The 18,698-nt window shown below is 47.3% G+C and overlaps 1 protein-coding gene across 1 annotated transcript in view; it reads left to right on the top strand.

Annotated features, from left to right (window-relative positions):
• Positions 1 to 245: 245 nt before the first annotated feature.
• LOC120979306 (monocarboxylate transporter 2-like) overlaps positions 246 to 18,698 on the top strand; it is a 63,762-nt gene continuing 45,309 nt past the window's right edge. The window contains exons 1-2 of the mRNA XM_040408009.1: positions 246 to 363; positions 9,915 to 10,160. Of these exons, the coding sequence (XP_040263943.1) occupies positions 9,944 to 10,160 (217 nt within the window). The 5' untranslated portion in view covers positions 246 to 363; positions 9,915 to 9,943. The remainder of the gene's footprint in view (positions 364 to 9,914; positions 10,161 to 18,698) is intronic.

Here is an 18,698-nt window from a genome sequence, read left to right as displayed (position 1 = left end):
CAGCAGCCTATGTCTGATCATCAGGGGTCCCTGTGCCCTCCTGTTTGAGGTTCTGCAGCAGCAGCCTATGTCTGATCATCAGGGGCCCCTGTGCCCTCCTGTTTTAGTGTAAACTCCTGAGCTCTGCCGATCTGTGCACCAATCACATTGCCCTGCCAAAACTTTTCCAACCTCCCCTTTGTCTCAGTGACTGGGGAAGGAACAGGGGGTCAGGTCTGTGAAGCACATGGTGTGACCAGGCAGGGCTCCTCCCTGCATCCTGCCTTCTTCAAATACAGATAAGGTCTGGAATCTAAAGAGTATTTTCCTACACCCCCAGTTGAATTTTGCTGGCAGTCAGAGCTCCACGTCATCTATTAAGAGGTAAGTGAATGCAAGCTCCTGGGCTGAGGACCTACAGTCTGCAGGAGCTTCTGCACATGTGGAGCCCAGGACAGAGAAGAGGCAGACCTGGTGCCACATTCTGCTCTGGGGGCTCACATCATGGCAGGACTGGGCTGCTCAGCATCTGTACTGTCAGAAGAAGCCTTGACTGTCAGGGGAGGATATGAGGAAATTCAGAGGTAGCAGAGCTGGGTTTTACATAGGACTGTGTGTGCAAACCTACAGTCCCATGTAAAATGACTCAACTCAGAGTCTATATTCACAGATTGAACATAATCCTGTTCAAGGGATTCTATAGTAGAAAATGGTTAACAACTTAAGAATTCACAGCAATACCATTATTCTAAAATGTAACTTTTAATATTTATGTATAAAATGGTCAATACACCCCTCTAATATATAAATCGTAGATAATGAAGTGAAAAAAAGGAAAGTAAATCAAAAACTAGGGTCAGATTGATGTTAACTAGCACAATAATAGCGGTTTGATTAGTAGATGTTAGTGAAACCTGCTTGGGGGTAATAGCCCTAATTCTGGCCCTGATGCAGTAGCCCTGCCTAATTACGGAATAGCCGCCCCGATAGGGGCGATCCCGTTTCTCGTGCCTCCTATTGTCCCTAATTGACCCTATCACGGGTCAACTCAGAGTCTAGAAATAAAACATAGTCTAAGCATTAAAAGACACACATTCAGCTCTGCTACATCTGTATTTGTTTACTCTGTGTGAATACTTCAACAGCTACAATGTATATTATTGGTGTCTATTTGTGTATACATGATCTCTACAAACTTTGCCTTCCTCCTAAATGTGGGTTCCAATTGGGTTCCATCTGATTATTTGAAGAGGGTGCATTATTTCTGCATTTTTTGGTATCATGTGCCATCAGTACATAACCTCATCTACCCGTATATTTACATAGTTTCTCCTACTAGCTTGTGAATTCCAGTTCTTGCTGTGTCATTTGACATCTACATTCTGCACCAGTCAGATGTTTTATGTCATTTAATGGAATATCAGTAGGACAGAACATTAATTTCCGGCGATCCAACTATGGTCACCTGTGCCAGTCACTAGAAATAGGCACAGCGTCACTAGAAAGCAGTGCACTGTGCCACTTCTTCTCCTGTTGCCTCTGCTCAGCTTTCCAGGATTCTGTGCGGTCAGACTATTATATCATACCTCCCAACTTTTTGGACGGTCAAAGAGGGACATTTATGGCTCATTGTGTAAAAAAAAGATACATTTTTTCCTGCATATTTATAAATTTTAGGCTAGTTTCACACTAGCAGCAGCCTGCTGTTCACCCGCCGGATCCATGCTGCCGCTAGTGTACGCGCGCCACCGACATTTCGTAGTTTTGTTCCAGCCGCCTCTCGGCATGTTTGCCGTGCTGCCGCCAGAACTCCGGCCTGCCCCCATTATAGTCAATGGGGCCGGAGCGGACCTCCAGCAGCACGGATCCGGCAGGCTGTTCACCGCCGGAGAAGGCTGCCGCTAGTGTGAAACTAGCCTTAAAGGGGTTTTCTCATCTCAGACAATGGGGGCATATTGCTAGGATATGCCCCCATTGTCCTATAGGTGCACCTATATCGAGAACGGAGCCCCGAAAGTGAAGGAGAGCGCACTGCGCATGCGCAGCCGCCCTCCATTCATTTCTATGGGGCCGCCGAAAATAGCTGAGCGCTGGCTCGGCTATTGCCGTCTGCCCCATAGAAATGAACGGGAGCATGGGCCGCGCATGCGCGGCATGCTCCCATTCACTTCTATGGGAGAGGCGGGGTTTAGCGCTTGGTGGTGGACAGACCCCGGGAAATTTGGGGTCCTCCAGCCACAGCGCTCTCCACTCCGTTCTCGATATAGGTGCGGGTCCCAGCGGTGGGACCCGCACCCATCAGACAATGGGGGCATATCCTAGCGATATGCCCCCATTGTCTAAGATGGGAATACCCCTTTAATAGGTTTCAATATTGTAAATGCATTACTGGAAATTTAAAGAGCAAAGAGGGACAGGTTGACTTGGGTCAAAAATAGCGACTGTCCCTCCAAAAGAAGGACACGGAAGATCTGTTATAGTCAGCGGCCAGTTATGTAGACAGGGTGGCATGCCACTTCTCTGGTGTTGCTGCACCCACTTTCTAGTGATTGGCGAGGGTCAGAGCAGATTATACCCCACCAATCGAACATGGAAGGGGTTTTCCTACAATAAAAACACACCATCTGTCCACAGTACGGGCTCATGCTCACAAACTTATTTTTTTTCTGCGTCCGTTCCGTTATTTGGTGTCACGTGACACCAGTGGTAATATGTCCTCAAGCGACACCCAGCAATGACATGCCACTTGGGGATATGACTGGTGCACGTGACCCAGTGGTAATATGTCCTCAAGCGACACCCAGCAATGACATGCCACTTGGGCATATGTGATCATTGAAGCCAATCATTGGCTGTCTGTGCAGGAAGTTTGCAGGCAGGGGGGCGGGGGACGGAGGGACCAGGAGTCCGATTGGGGAACAGGTAAGTATACATCTCTTCACAGGTCCCACAGGATGGGAGGGGGGAATTAAAATAAATCTTTGTCAACCCCTTTAAGTAGGGCCTATGACAATCCATAAATAAGCCTAGATATTGTCTAGTTGGGTAAATTTGCTGCAGACGTTCAGCATTTGGGGTCCATGGCTGCAGGGGGACACTATTTCTTTCTAGATTTTTGTATACTCAAATACATGGATCCCAATAGATACAAACTCTGAGTCCATGGGGTGCCGCCACAGTCACTACAATCTCTGGATCATCTAGGGATCCCACCAAACAACCCCCTAATTTATTTTGTAATTCTACATCTATATCTCTTATACACTGCGTGCAGAATTATTAGGCAAATGAGTATTTTGACCACATCATCCTCTTTATGCATGTTGTCTTACTCCAAGCTGTATAGGCTCGAAAGCCTACTACCAATTAAGCATATTAGGTGATGTGCATCTCTGTAATGAGAAGGGGTGTGGTCTAATGACATCAACACCCTATATTAGGTGTGCATAATTATTAGGCAACTTCCTTTCCTTTGGCAAAATGGGTCAAAAGAAGGACTTGACAGGCTCAGAAAAGTCAAAAATAGTGAGATATCTTGCAGAGGGATGCAGCACTCTTAAAATTGCAAAGCTTCTGAAGCGTGATCATCGAACAATCAAGCGTTTCATTCAAAATAGTCAACAGGGTCGCAAGAAGCGTGTGGAAAAACCAAGGCGCAAAATAACTGCCCATGAACTGAGAAAAGTCAAGCGTGCAGCTGCCAAGATGCCACTTGCCACCAGTTTGGCCATATTTCAGAGCTGCAACATCACTGGAGTGCCCAAAAGCACAGGGTGTGCAATACTCAGAGACATGGCCAAGGTAAGAAAGGCTGAAAGACGACCACCACTGAACAAGACACACAAGCTGAAACGTCAAGACTGGGCCAAGAAATATCTCAAGACTGATTTTTCTAAGGTTTTATGGACTGATGAAATGAGAATGAGTCTTGATGGGCCAGATGGATGGGCCCGTGGCTGGATTGGTAAAGGGCAGAGAGCTCCAGTCCGACTCAGACGCCAGCAAGGTGGAGGTGGAGTACTGGTTTGGGCTGGTATCATCAAAGATGAGCTTGTGGGGCCTTTTCGGGTTGAGGATGGAGTCAAGCTCAACTCCCAGTCCTACTGCCAGTTTCTGGAAGACACCTTCTTCAAGCAGTGGTACAGGAAGAAGTCTGCATCCTTCAAGAAAAACATGATTTTCATGCAGGACAATGCTCCATCACACGCGTCCAAGTACTCCACAGCGTGGCTGGCAAGAAAGGGTATAAAAGAAGAAAATCTAATGACATGGCCTCCTTGTTCACCTGATCTGAACCCCATTGAGAACCTGTGGTCCATCATCAAATGTGAGATTTACAAGGAGGGAAAACAGTACACCTCTCTGAACAGTGTCTGGGAGGCTGTGGTTGCTGCTGCACGCAATGTTGATGGTGAACAGATCAAAACACTGACAGAATCCATGGATGGCAGGCTTTTGAGTGTCCTTGCAAAGAAAGGTGGCTATATTGGTCACTGATTTGTTTTTGTTTTGTTTTTGAATGTCAGAAATGTATATTTGTGAATGTTGAGATGTTATATTGGTTTCACTGGTAAAAATAAATAATTGAAATGGGTATATATTTGTTTTTTGTTAAGTTGCCTAATAATTATGCACAGTAATAGTCACCTGCACACACAGATATTCCCCTAAAATAGCTAAAACTAAAAACAAACTAAAAACTACTTCCAAAAATATTCAGCTTTGATATTAATGAGTTTTTTGGGTTCATTGAGAACATGGTTGTTGTTCAATAATAAAATTAATCCTCAAAAATACAACTTGCCTAATAATTCTGCACTCCCTGTATATATAAAAATGAGTTTCTGTCTGTCTGTCTGGACGTTCTTTATGCGCGACCAAACGACTAGACCGATCTTTACCAAATTTGGCACACAGGTACATCAGGTGTCCGGGAAGGTTTTAGACCGGGTCTCAGCTCTCTAGGACGTATCGTTCCTGAGATATTCCCAAAAAATGAGCCCCCCCCAATACAAGCTTGTAAGTCTTTCTCTTCAAATCCCAACTGCCATAAACACAGTTTTACTCCAGGTTTCCATAACAACCCAGCCATTTTTCTTTAGTGCTTAAAGGGGCGGGTACTGTGGAGGTCACTGTTTTAAAAGGGGCGGGCACTGTAAAAGTAACCGTTAAAGGGGCGGGCACGGTTAAAGGGGTGGTCACTGTGAAAGTCACTGTTAAAGGGGCGGTCACTGTGAAAGTTATAGTTAATGGGGCGGTCACTGTGAAAGTCACTGTTAAAGGGGCGGTCACTGTGAAAGTCACTTTTAAAGGGGCGGTCACTGTGAAAGTCACTGTTAAAGGGGCGGTCACTGTTAAAGGGGCGGTAACTGTGAAAGTCACTGTTAAAGGGTCGGTCACTGTGAAGGTTTGCTGGCTTATTTAATATCCAAGTCATGTCTCAAGGCTTATTTTAAAGGGACACTGACAGGCCTTCTGAGCATAATTAGCTCTTTATATGCCCCCCTAGGTCTCATAATAAGTTCCTAATGCATATAAGTATTATCCCTGTGCGCATTATAAAACGTTAAAAATAATCTTTATAATCACCTCTCCTTTCTGCCCAAGGGGCGTTCTTTGTGGCGCATTTGTGCCCAGCCGCGTCCCAACTGCCGGGTCCTTAGACACGCCCATCTCATTAGTATTCACTTGGCGCAATGTGATCCCGGCGAGCGAGGGTGCCGGGCGCATGCGCATGATCTCCGAATGTCGGGGACTGGAAAATACCGCCCAGCGAAGTGAATACTAATGAGATGGGCGTGTCTAAGGATCCGGCAGTTGGGACGCGGCTGGGCACAAATGCGCCACAAAGAACGCCCCTTGGGCAGAAAGGAGAGGTGATTATAAAGATTATTTTAACGTTTTATAATGCGCACAGGGATAATACTTATATGCATTGGGAACTTATTATGAGACCTAGGGGGGCATATAAAGAGCTAATTATGCTCAGAAGGCCTGTCAGTGTCCCTTTAAGAGCTGAATATTGACTTATAGGATAGCTGCCTTACATCTGGTGGCATTAGAGGCAAATCTTGTTAAGAGCTAATTTGCATCCCTTCCCTATTAGGTAGTTAGGGCATGCTAGGACAAACTTCCATTCTAGCAACAATGAATTACAGAGTTGGTTAAAGAATTGGAATTAAAATACAAGCATTCACAATTACCTTGGAGAGCGTTCAGAAAAGAGCTACTAAACTAGTACATGGGTTGCAGGATAAAACTTACCAGGAAAGATTAAAGGACCTTAAAGGGAACCTGTCACCGGGATTTTGTGTGTAGAGCTGAGGACATGGGTTCCTAGATGGCCGCTAGCACGTCCGCAATATACAGTCCCCATAGCTCTGTGTGCTTCATCCTCAATGCGCCTGCGCCGATGACGTCACATCTACACCCGGCGCAGGCGCATTGAGGATGAAGCGGCCGAGTGAGTGGCCGCCTCTCAGTGCGCCTGCGCCGATTGAAGATAGGTACGGCCGCGGCGCAGGCGCCAGATATTGAATGAAAACAGGCAGGGCCAGCGGAGAAAGATCCCGTCCGCTGGCCCTGTCAATCAACAAGCAGAGGGGGCGTCATTACCATCGGAGGATGCGGCTGCTACCAGCAAGTAGCCGCCCTACTTGCTGGTAGCAAGGTAATTTACATATTATAAAAATAGGGTTTTAGCAAATTCTACTGAACCAAAATTCTTATTTTACTTATGTATGGATAAATCGCAGTGTAGGGGTTATTATTAAGCAACAAAAAACGGTTTAGTGGGCTGACAGAAGCCCTTTAAGCATGCATGGGATAGGCATAAGGCCATCCTTCATTTAAGATAGGGCCGGGGGCTATCCATAGTATTCAGTATATTGGGCAGACTAGATGGGCCAAATGGTTCTTATCTGCCGACACATTCTATGTTTTTATGTTAAAGGGGTGGTCACTCTGAAAGTCACTGTTAAAGGGGCGGTCACTGTGAAAATCACAGTTAAAGGGGCGGTCACTGTTAAAGGGGTGGCCACTGTGAAAGTCACTGTTAAAGGGGCGGTCACTTTGAAAGTAACTGTTAAAGGGGTGGTCACTGTGAAAGTCACTGTTAAATGGGCGGTCACTGTGAAAGTAACTGTTAAAGGGGTGGTCACTGTGGAAGTCACTGTTAAAGGGGCAGTCACTGTTAAAGGGGCGGTCACTGTGAAAGTAACTGTTAAAGGGGCGGTCACTGTGGAAGTCACAGTTAAAGGGGCGGTCACTGTGAAAGTCATTGTTAAAGGGGCGGGCACTGTGGAGGTCAATGTTAAAGGGGCGGCCACAGTGAAAGTCACTGTTAAAGGGGCGGCCACTGTTAAAGGGGCGGCCACTGTTAAAGGGGCGGCCACTGTAAAAGTCACTGTTAAAGGGGCAGCCACTGTGAAAGTCACTGTTAAAGGGGCGGCCACTGTGAAAGTCACTGTTAAAGGGGCGGCCACTGTGAAAATCACTGTTAAAGGGGCGGTCACTGTGAAAGTCACTGTTAAAGGGGCGGTCACTGTGAAAGTCACTGTTAAAGGGGCGGTCACTGTTAAAGGGACGGCCACTGTAAAAGTCACTGTTAAAGGGGCGGTCACTGTTAAAGGGGAGGTCACTATAAATGTCACTGTTAAAGGGGTGGTCACTGTGAAAGTCACTGTTAAAGGGGCGGTCACTGTGAAAGTCACTGTTAAAGGGGCGGTCACTGTGAAAGTCACTGTTAAAGGGGCGGTCACTGTGAAAGTCACTGTTAAAGGGGCGGTCACTGTAAAAGTCACTGTTAAAGGGGCAGTCATTTTGAAAGTCACTGTTAAAGGGGCAGTCACTGTGAAAGTCACTTTTAAAAGGGCGGTCACTGTGAAAGTCACTGTGGAGGTCTCTGTTAAATGGGCGGGTACTGTGTAAATCACTGTTAAAGGGGCGGGCACTGTGAAAGTCACTGTTAAAAGGGCGGTCACTGTAAAAGTCACTGTTAAAGGGGTGGTTATTGTGAAAGTCACTGTTAAAGGGGCAGTCACTGTGAAAGTCACTTTTAAAGGGGCGGGCACTGTTGAGGTCTCTGTTAAAGGGGCAGGCGCTGTGTAAGTCACTGTTAAAGGGGCGGTCATTGTGAAAGTCACTGTTAAAGGGGCGGGCACTGTGAAAGTCACTGTTAAAGGGGCAGTTACTGTAAAAGTCACTTTTAAAGGGGCGGGCACTGTGGAGGTCACTGTTAAAGGGGCAGGCACTATTAAAGGGCGGCCACTGTGGAGGTCAATGTTAAAGGGGCGGGCACTGTGGAGGTCATTGTTAAAGGGGCGGGTACTATAGAGGTCACTGTTATGGGAGAAACTGTCGATATATTTTTACGACACACGGAAACATAAAATGAAATAGATGAAATATACCCGTGCAAAGCCGGGTCCTTCTGCTAGTATAATATATGATGGACAAGACAATAAGGCCAGATTTGAAGATGCTGCAGATTTGTATACAAATTACGCTCTGCAAATCTGAATGGGGTTTTAATCCAGGTTTTCATGTACCAGAAAAATTCTGCATGGAAAACAGAGCGTGCGGTGGATTTACCAATTTGCAGCATGCTCGTTCTGTTGTACAAATGTAATCCATGGGATGAAATCCATGGCAGATTCTGCAACTATATCAGTATGTGACACTTGCATATTTTGCTGCAGATTTGATACCGATTTGCAGCAAATTCATCCAGAGGTCAATCTATGACAGATTTCAAAGCTGGTGCAAACTAATAGTTGCAGAGCAAAAACCCAAAAAAAAGCCTGAGCCCAGCCTGAGGCCCATTTAGGGCTTGTTCACATGACTGTGCCGTGTTTTGCGGTCTGCAAATTGCGGATCCGCAAAACATGGATGCCGCCCGTGTGCCTTCCGTAGTTTGTGCAACGGAACAGACGGCCCATTATAGAAATGCCTATTCTTGTCTGCAAAACGGACAAGAATAGGACATGTTTTATCATTGGCCGCATCTTTTACGACTCCATTAAAGTGAATGGGTCCGCACCCGAGCCGCAAAAAAATGCGGCTCAGATGCGGAACGAAACCACGGTCGTGTGAATGAGTCCTTATATGGATTCAGTAGGTCTCCATCCCTGACCCGTAATGTTCCTCAGAGCTTAGAACATCTTGGAACCCTATGATGATGTCAACTAGATTCTGTAGAACCAAGAGGGATCCGGGTGTCATATCCAGACCCAGACCACTAAGGGTGCCCTCAGACGTGGCTGAAAATTCTGCCAGAAAATCCGCAGATGAAGATTTTTACACAGTTGCAGATTTTGTGGTGTGAACTATGGTGCAGGTTTTGGTGCAGGTTTTTTGTATGGCATGACAGCTGGACCATTTTGCGTTGAGACCTCAGTTGAACTGTATTTGGCAGAAGCTAAACTGTATATGAATGGCCCCTTTGTGGGCCGGCAGCCACCAGCGTCCCTGGATCCCCAGCCTATTATATTTGATTTAAAGGATCTGCAAGGAACCTGTGACGAGCGGCTTTAATGTGGATCAGCGTTTAATGTGGCAAATTCAGCATGAACACAGGGCGGTCTCTGGAGCAGAGCTGGATTACGCCTTTAGCTTGCTACCCAGCTTTCCCAGAAACCTGAATGGCACATTTACCTACGTAGACATGCTAGGCTTTCCATTACACAGGGCAAATATATGGTTTGCTGCCCCAGCCAAGGCAAGGATAGATCCCCCCCCAGACCCACCAGTACCCTGCAGCCAGGACACATGCCGCAGCTACACTATTGATGGTGATATCACTGCATGACCTGGTGAACAATCCTGCGTCGCGTGTGAATATGTCCCACTGAATTGTCCCCACGTAACTAGGCATAGAGCAGTCGGATATTTTGCATATTATAGACGTGCAATAATTGTTGATTATTATCTTTCAGATCTATGAGAAGAGCGTCCTGATTTCATAATGGCTCCAGCAGTGGGAACGGATTTGGGGTACACCCCCCCTGATGGCGGCTGGGGATGGATGGTGGTTTTGGGGGCTTTCATATCCATGGGATTCTCCTACGCCTTCTCCAAAGCAATAACTGTTTTCTACAAAGAAATCCAGGAGTCTTTTGGAGCTTCTTCTAGTGAAATCGCCTGGATCTCCTCATTACTGCTGGCTTGTATGTATGCAGGAGGTGAGTGGTATAATGTCTATGTAATGTATGTCCTACCTGATGAAGTTCCCGTCCTGGTTGAGTGGCGGAGCCAACAAGACCCTAGTGACACATTGTTTGACTCTTCTCCAGCCTCGTAGTTTTTGTATTCCTTCTTTACATCTGTGTTCTTTTTATACATCTTGGGACATCTGGATAAGATGTCAAGCCCCAGGGTCAGCAGTGCGTCACCTGTCACTATTGAAGCCATTGGTCCTGATGCGCTAGTCGCCTGAAGCTTACACGCTTGAACCTATACAAAAGCAGCTACACTGAATGGCACGAATATCTAAACAGGATGCACAGGATGGCAAGCCATCTAAAATAGGCCTATAATCACCAAATAGGTTAAAAGTTCTGTGCTAATTACTTTTCTTTGTATATCTTTTTATCTTTATATGTTTTAGAGCTCTAAATCCCCTGCCTAGATATACATTTAATACATAACATGTTTGCCTCCTGCAGCCACCACTAGAGGGAGCTCACTGCATACTGTTTATACATAAAACTCAATAATAACACAGCATGCAGTGAGATCCTAAGCTCCCTCTAGTGGTGACGCAGATATTTCCAGTCCTATGCTAGAAATTCTAGTAGTTGGGCCCTATTTTTCTGATACAAAGCTCCAAATCCCCTGCCTAGACATACATTTAATACATAACATGTTGGCCTCCTTCAGCCACCACTAGAGGGAGCTCACTGCATACTGTTTATACATAAAACTCAATAATAACACAGTATGTGGTGAGTTCTTATGCTCCCTCTAGTGGTGACTGCAGATATTCCCAGTCCTATGCTAGAAATTCTAGCAGTTGGGCCCTATTTTTCTGATACAAAGCTCCAAATCCCCTGCCTAGACATACATTTAATACATGGCATATTGGTCTCCTGCAGCCAACACTAGAGGGAGCTCACTGCATACTGTTTATACATAAAACTCAATATTAACACAGTATGTGGTGAGTTCCTATGCTCCCTCTAGTGGTGACTGCAGATATTCCCAGTCCTATGCTCTGAAGTTCTAGCAGTTGGGCCCTATTCTTCTGATGCAGAGCTCCATATCCCCTGCCTAGACATACATTTAATACATAACATGTTGGCTTCCTGCAGCCACCACTAGAGGGAGCTCACTGCATACTGTTTATAGATAGTACTTAATAGTAACACAGTATGCTGTGAGTTCCTAAGCTCCCTCTAGTGGTAGCTGCAGGAAGTCCGAGTCCTATGTTAGAAATTCATATCTGTGCAGAGGATTTGGAGCTGTGTAGCAGAAGAATGGAGCTTGGATTGCTATGAAGGTAAAATAAAAAATAATTCAGCACCGAAAAATAGTGGATCATGAAAGGTGAAGATTTGCTCTGGGGAAAATGAGGCTCTTAGTTCTGGCCAGAGAAAAAGGTTTGAATCAGTAGTTAGTTTGCAGCCATAATTACGGTAAGTTGTAATTGTTAATAATTAATTGATGTCATATAAATTCCCTGTTTCGAGCAGAGCTTACAATTACTGCTGATGGAAAAGTTCCAGCAGACGCAGAGTTTCTTCAGCTGGTAGACTGTTAATCAGCGGCCGCCATGGTATGTACGAGAGCAGCGGGAAGTAATTGTGGATATAGAGGAGGGTAATCCACTTACAGGAATTACCGCACAGTCACATATTGAAAAAGTCTCCAGACTTGGATAAAACTCGTTTTGTACAGTGAATTATGACTGACCCGGGCAAATAATTTTATTAAAGGGAACCTTTAGCCTAAACAAAAATTCTCGACCCCCTCCCTGAGTCTTTAAAGAGGTATTCCCATCTTAGACTTTTATAGCCTATCCACCGGATATGCACAAATGTCTGATAGACAGTGGCGGACTGGCCATAGACCCTACAGGGAATTTTCCCGGCGGGCCGATGCCCATATGGCTACCTGAGCCTTCGTCAGTGCTGCTGGCCGGGTACATACTACGTGCGGAACACTAGAGGTCATTATGAGAGGAAGTCCAGGCAGCATGCTGAAGGTAGGGCTGACCCGCTGTTGTGGCCCACATCTCACCTCCCAAGCACTCTACTCCATATTAGAGACAATTGGAGGAGGAGGACAGAACGTGGCAGCTATTGATGGCCACCACTTTGGTTCTGTGGGATGGTATTTTGAGCACCACCTTCTGTTGACTTGGACCTACCCACAACGTTGGGGCCACTCTTAGTTTTTTTTCCAGGGCCACTTTACGTTCCCAATCCGCCCCTGCTCATAGATGTAGGTCCCACCTCTGGAACCTGTGCCTATCTCCAAGAAGGGATCCCGCAGACAGCCACAGCATTCAGGTGGGGAGTGAATGTGGAGTCGCTACGCATAAGTGAAGCGCTTTCCATTCACCTCTATGGGAGATACTGAAACAGCTGAGCGCGCGGGAAAGTGACAGGAGAGAGCTTCACGCATGCTCGGCCACCTCTCCATTCATTCTCCAATCAAGCGGACGGTTTGGGGGACCTCCATTCTAGAGAAAAGTTTGGGTCCTAAAGAGGCGACCCATATCTGTCTGAGAATGTATGGACTATACTGTGGATATGCCATACATGTTTTATATGGGGATACCCCTTTTAGCCTTAAACTAAGATTTAAGGGCATCTGTTAGCAAAAGTACTGCAACTTACTAATATACATTTGTGTTACAATTCCATTCCATTTTCACAATGTCTGCTTGTAGTCAGTGAATGGAAACAGTAACAGAACAGGAATAGCACCTCATTAAAGGGGTTATCCCATGAAAAGTATTACTATCCGGCAAATAGGGCCTTTCAAATGAAGTTTTATCACCATATACATGCAATAAAAATATTGTTCTGTATTTTATATGCATTCCGTATTCCTCTCTGGTAGCGCCCCCTGCTGTTTATCCTTCTAGTCCACCCCCAAAAAGTTTTACATCTGGTGTGATCTTATCTTATCTTAACAAGCCCTTCTCTAAATGAGGAGCACCTTGTGATCAGCTGATTGACGAACATTTATCGGTCAGACCACTGTGCATTTTTTCTGCAGCGGCCACTGCTGGTAAAATGGGGTATTACATGTCGCCTGTTCAAATGAATGGCTGCAAAAAATGGTGGTGCTTAGTCCTCCACAGCCAGAAAAACTTTTTTTTTTTCTCAGTACAGTGTGAATGCTGACCTGGGACACGATGGCAGTTAAATCTTGAGCTACCTGTGTGCCGTGGCTTGTGCTTCCTCCACGGTACGTGGATCGTCAGCCAATATGGTGCAGTACAATAGCGGAGGCTGTCATTTGACTGCAGGGTGGGGAGAGGAATGCTATCAGACTGGCAGGGCTATCATCAGGGGGAAAAGCAGGTTGCAAAATATAACATCCGTGTGTGCGAAGTGAAAGGTGTGTCCCAGAGGTATGTGGCCACAGGACTGACACCCAAACCCTACAACTCCTCCAATGACGTGCAGCCAGCCTCCAAGAGGAGATACTGCACGTAGTGTTCTCCAGTACGTTCTTCTGGACGTGCACTGAAGGACGCTGCAGGCTGCTTCTAACCTTTGTGTGAGATAGTCCGCAATGGCTGATACTTTTTTACAGGGGCCGTAAAACAACAAAAGGTTTCATAAAATCTCATTCACATTTAAAACGTTGATTACCGATCTTCTTGTTTTAGGGCTTGTGACTGCCAGGGGCACCAAGCCGATGAGTGTCTTACGGCGGTGGGGTCTGTGTGCACGGGCCTTCACTTCAAGATCTTTGCTTGGTATCAGGGAATGAAAGCAAATGAAAAACTGAGCGGATGAAAGCCCCTCCCGACGCACGGCTGAGGGTTTGTGACTCACAAAAAAAGCTGCGAAGGCCCCGGAGCTTCTGTGATGATCGGCAGGGGTCGCAGAGGATAGGTCATCAGTAAAAAAAAAAAAATGGGAAAATCCCTTTAACGGGTCCGCAGACACACAGCGCGAATTTGCTCACTTATTATTTGTTATTTATTATTAATTATTATGTCCTTTGAACAGCAACGGAGTGATTAAAGGGGTTATCCAATTTCTCAACTCCCCCCCCCCCCCCACATATGTCAGGCCCCTCACTGGTAATATACTTACTCCGCTCCCCGCTTCCGGCGCCGCTCCTGGTCTCCGCACCGCCGCTGCTGCTTCTCCCTGCAGACGGATAAAAACATCCGATGTCGGGGGAAGGGGAGGGGGGGGGAGCTCCTTAGCGTCAACCGCGATGCTAGGGAGGCTCGTCCCTGTCCCCCTCTGCCATCGGCTGCTCCCCCCCCCCCCGACACCGGATCCCTCCTGGTCCCCCGCAGCGGCGGTGCGGGGACCAGGAGGGAGCGGGGTAAATATATTACCGGTGAGGGGACCGGCTGAAAGTCAATGGGGGACTGATACGTTTTCTATTGTGCCATATTGTGTCAGAGAAAACGGATCCGTCCACATTGACTTACATTGTGTGTCAGGACGGATCCGTTTGCCTCCGCATCGTCAGGCGGACACAAAAATAAAGACATTACAGTGACAGTAGATTACAGATAAAACATGTAAAAAATAAGGGATCTAGATATCACAGCTCATAGAATTCAGTCTCTGGATGGAATGATATCCACAGGAACCCGTAGGTGCTGAGTGCAGTCTGTCTCCGCTTGGGTCAGTGTTGGTTTAACAGCCTAACAGCACCCGGGAGGAATGACTTCCGATGGCGCTCCTTGTCACACTTGGGTTGCAGCAGTCTGTCACTGACGGTACTGCCCAATGCTATTGTAACACCCCAGAGTGGTGTTACTGTAGTATACGGGAGTTGTAATACCCGTTACTACCAAAGGTCACTTGGTGTGCTGTTGTCCCTTCTTAATTATGGAAAGTTGTTGTATGTCAGTTTTGTAAAATGCAATGTAATGTGTGTATTTCCCTGTCACTGAAACTTGCATGCACAGGCCTGCTAGGGGTGTTATTACAGGTTCTAGTCCATAGAGGGAGCTAGGGAGCCCTAGTTTATATAAGGCCAGACAGGGAAGTGCAAGGGAGACGGAGTCTAGTGTCTGTAATCTACAGATGGAGATTAGATAATGTCTGAGACAAGTCCAGGCCTGAAGCCTGCTGTTCAGGAGAAGATTCCCTCCTGAATTCCTACATGCAGAAGCAGGAATACCTTAGCCTGAGGAACCATTCAGAAGCTAGGAGAGACTGAGGCAAATATCAGAGGAGCCAGAGGTATTGAGGAAACAGAGGAGGTACTTATGAAAGCCATAATCAAGGATATAAAGCCAGACTTAGGTTAATGGGCCTTGGTGAAGAATTGCTATATTCCAGGATCAGACAGAATTAGAGTGCTAGCTCCTGTGCTGCGAATCCTGTGTTTTACACTCTGTAATTACCCTGCTGTACTGAATTGCCTGCATCGACCGAATTGCAAAATCGACTGTATGCTGAGGAACTGCGTTTCCAATATTGTCTCTGCCTGCAACCTACTAAAGTTGAAGTTCTGTTTAACACCGCGTTTCCTCAAATTATTTCCTGCATCCGCAAACGGCGTGCCACCGTTTACTTGGCACTGGCGTCACGAACTATTCCTACCTATACCTGCCCTTGCAGAGAGTCAGCTGTACCAGGTTAGTGTATATTGCACTACTACACTCAGAAACACCTACTACGCACAACTTGAGTACACTGCACCTCTCTTTTGGCGTCACGAACAGGATACGCACGCTTTCTAGTGCAAGAAGCGTGTACTTTGTGCCTTATACAAGTGCCCTGTGACCAAAGTGACAATTTTCCTGTTTAATGAAAGTGGACTTTGTGGACTGAAGATCGTACCCAAAGTGTTCCAAAAACCTCTAAAAAGCGCTGTGCAGGGTTGCGCTACCCAGAGGAAGAAAATCGCCGCATTGGATTGTGGTTTTGTGGACTTTAAACATTCCTTCTTGCTGTCAGTGAACAGACAGCGTTTGTACCTAAAGATGGCCGCTGAGCTGGCTGAATTTACTGCTGCGTCACCTTCATCCCGAAAAGGCGGGAAAAATTGGCGCCTTTCTGAGGAAAAGGCGGGAAGAAGGTCAAGGGCAGGCGCCACGGCTTATCTGGACATTTGCATGTCTGCCAGCATGGACACCGCCTTCCCTATACTGAGATACCTGGGGGGCGGCCTTCCAGTGCAATGGGAGGAGCTGACTACTTTAATTGACGCGTCCCTATCGCTCTCCTCAGTAGGATCGAGCATGTTGGATTGTGAGCAGAGTGTTGCTGCAGAGTCCGCACCTATGATTGGAAAAATGACCGACACCGGTGTAGAGCCAGAGGAGGCTCCACCGGCCTACGCTCCGGGACCGGAGCAACCCGCCTGCCGCACCAGGGAGAAAGAACCCGAGCCCTACTATGGCTCATGGAGGGACTTTTTTCAGCCATCGTTTAAATGGTCTTCCCTGATGGCGGAGATTCGGGAGGCCGCTATCAAGCGAAATACCCAGACAAAGATCGTGTATGAGGAGCTAACTAAGACCATACATGAAAGACATACGCACACCCAACCCCGCCTGGAAAGGAGAAAGGGAGTGGTGCTGTCGTTTGACAAACCCCGTGGCTACGGGTTTATTCAGGACTATCTTACTGGCAGAGACCTCTATGTCAATCGAAGGTCTGTCAAGAGAGACTACCTCCCTTCGTACCAGCACAGCCTCCGCGAGGGAGAGGAAGTGGAGTACACCCCTGCCGAGAGCCTGCGAGGCCCCTATGCGACTGCTGTGACCCGTCCGAAGCGAGGACCTGAGGATTGGGAGGCAGAAGAAGAAGACCACTCTGGCTGCGAGCGAGAACCGGAACGCTCTCCAGAGCCGGCCCATCACGCCTTTCAGGAGCGGAGCTCCTTCATTGGGCCGAACGTCTTCTGGCAGCCAACCGTGTTGGAGAAATGGGTGAGCCCCTACCCTTCCCCCGAGCTGCCACGTCGGGAGAAGACACTATCTGAGCTGGAGCAGCAAAGAGGATTGAGTGCTACCTTCCAGAACATCCGGATGGGACGGAGACCGGAGGCAAGTCCAGAACCTGAAGAGGCCGAGTCTGCATCAGCGGTGACTGTACCTGCGCCGGCGGCGCCAGCAGAGAACAGCGACTCCGACACCGAGAGTATTGGTGAGCAGATCGTCCGGCTGGAGGAGAAGTTGCGGGAGTTGCGTAAGACCTACACCGCCAGGATCCAGACGCCGCCGAGGAAGGATGAGGTAAGGGTGCCTGTCACCACCCGCCGACCGCCTTCTGTTGTCACCGCTCCGTCAGTGCCCCAGACCGGACCCGCGATTGCTGTGAATTGCTGCACCCAGAGCACCGGACCGCTTGCTGCGGCGGTACCAAGTATGTCACACCCTGCAGTGATTATGCCAGGGCCGGCACGGCCCACCAGAGGGTTCACCCCTAGGCCTATGGGGCCAATACCTATTAGGGGCCCCTTTACCCTGCAGCTACCCCCTGATACAGTCATGTGGGCCCATCCTCCTGTAGAGGAATACTACAGACGATACTTGCCAGCAGAGCAAAGTGGATATGATGTGCCACTGTAGTCAGCCTGCTAGGCCCTCGATTTATTTCTTCAGAAGGTGATGTTAACCCTTCCAGGACAGGAGTCCTATGTTGCTGGCCTTTGTTGCAGCTGCCAGTTTGTCCACGGCTCAGTGGTAGGTGTTGACCACTGAAATTACAAAGTCAGCAAGGCCACGTTTGTTTCCAGGACCTCCTGCCTGCTTTTGGTATCCCACGCCAAGTTGTGGCCTGTTCCTTTGTTGCACCTTTTACCCTTCACCCCCTTTTCAGGTTGATCAGGGGTATTACAGCACTTGTCTTTGCTGTCCATTTTATTGTGCAACTTCATACTAAGGAACCGTGCCCGGAGACAGACTCAAAAGTACCTGAGCCTCTGAGATTCTTACTCTTTTAAAAGTATTGTGCCCAGAGATGGACTCCACCGCATGAGAGCCTCTGTGATTTAATATGGAAATAACCTGGGTACGGACTCATGTTTGTTATTTGAGCCTCCAAGAACTTTTATACCGTTTTCTACTGTTTTATCATGGACTTATTCATTGTCATGGACTATCCTGGTTATATTGTTACGCTGTGCCAGGTCAGCGCCCCCGTTCCATTCATTATCCTGAGAGAAGAGAACGACGCCCCTTGTCACTACCCTGCACCTTTGCCAATTGGACCTGATGTAAATGCAGATGAATTGCATATATGTATGCCTGCATGTCTCTTTTTCTATTTCAGGTAGAGATTCCAGTTGGGCGACCCATGATGGAGTACGAGGGCGTACTCAGCTTAAAGCAGTGGGGTATGTAGTATACGGGAGTTGTAATACCCGTTACTACCAAAGGTCACTTGGTGTGCTGTTGTCCCTTCTTAATTATGGAAAGTTGTTGTATGTCAGTTTTGTAAAATGCAATGTAATGTGTGTATTTCCCTGTCACTGAAACTTGCATGCACAGGCCTGCTAGGGGTGTTATTACAGGTTCTAGTCCATAGAGGGAGCTAGGGAGCCCTAGTTTATATAAGGCC

The sequence above is a fragment of the Bufo bufo genome, chromosome 9 (genome assembly GCF_905171765.1).
Source record: "Bufo bufo chromosome 9, aBufBuf1.1, whole genome shotgun sequence".
NCBI classification, from domain to species: Eukaryota; Metazoa; Chordata; class Amphibia; order Anura; family Bufonidae; genus Bufo; species Bufo bufo.
This window is presented reverse-complemented; position numbering and strand designations above follow the sequence as displayed.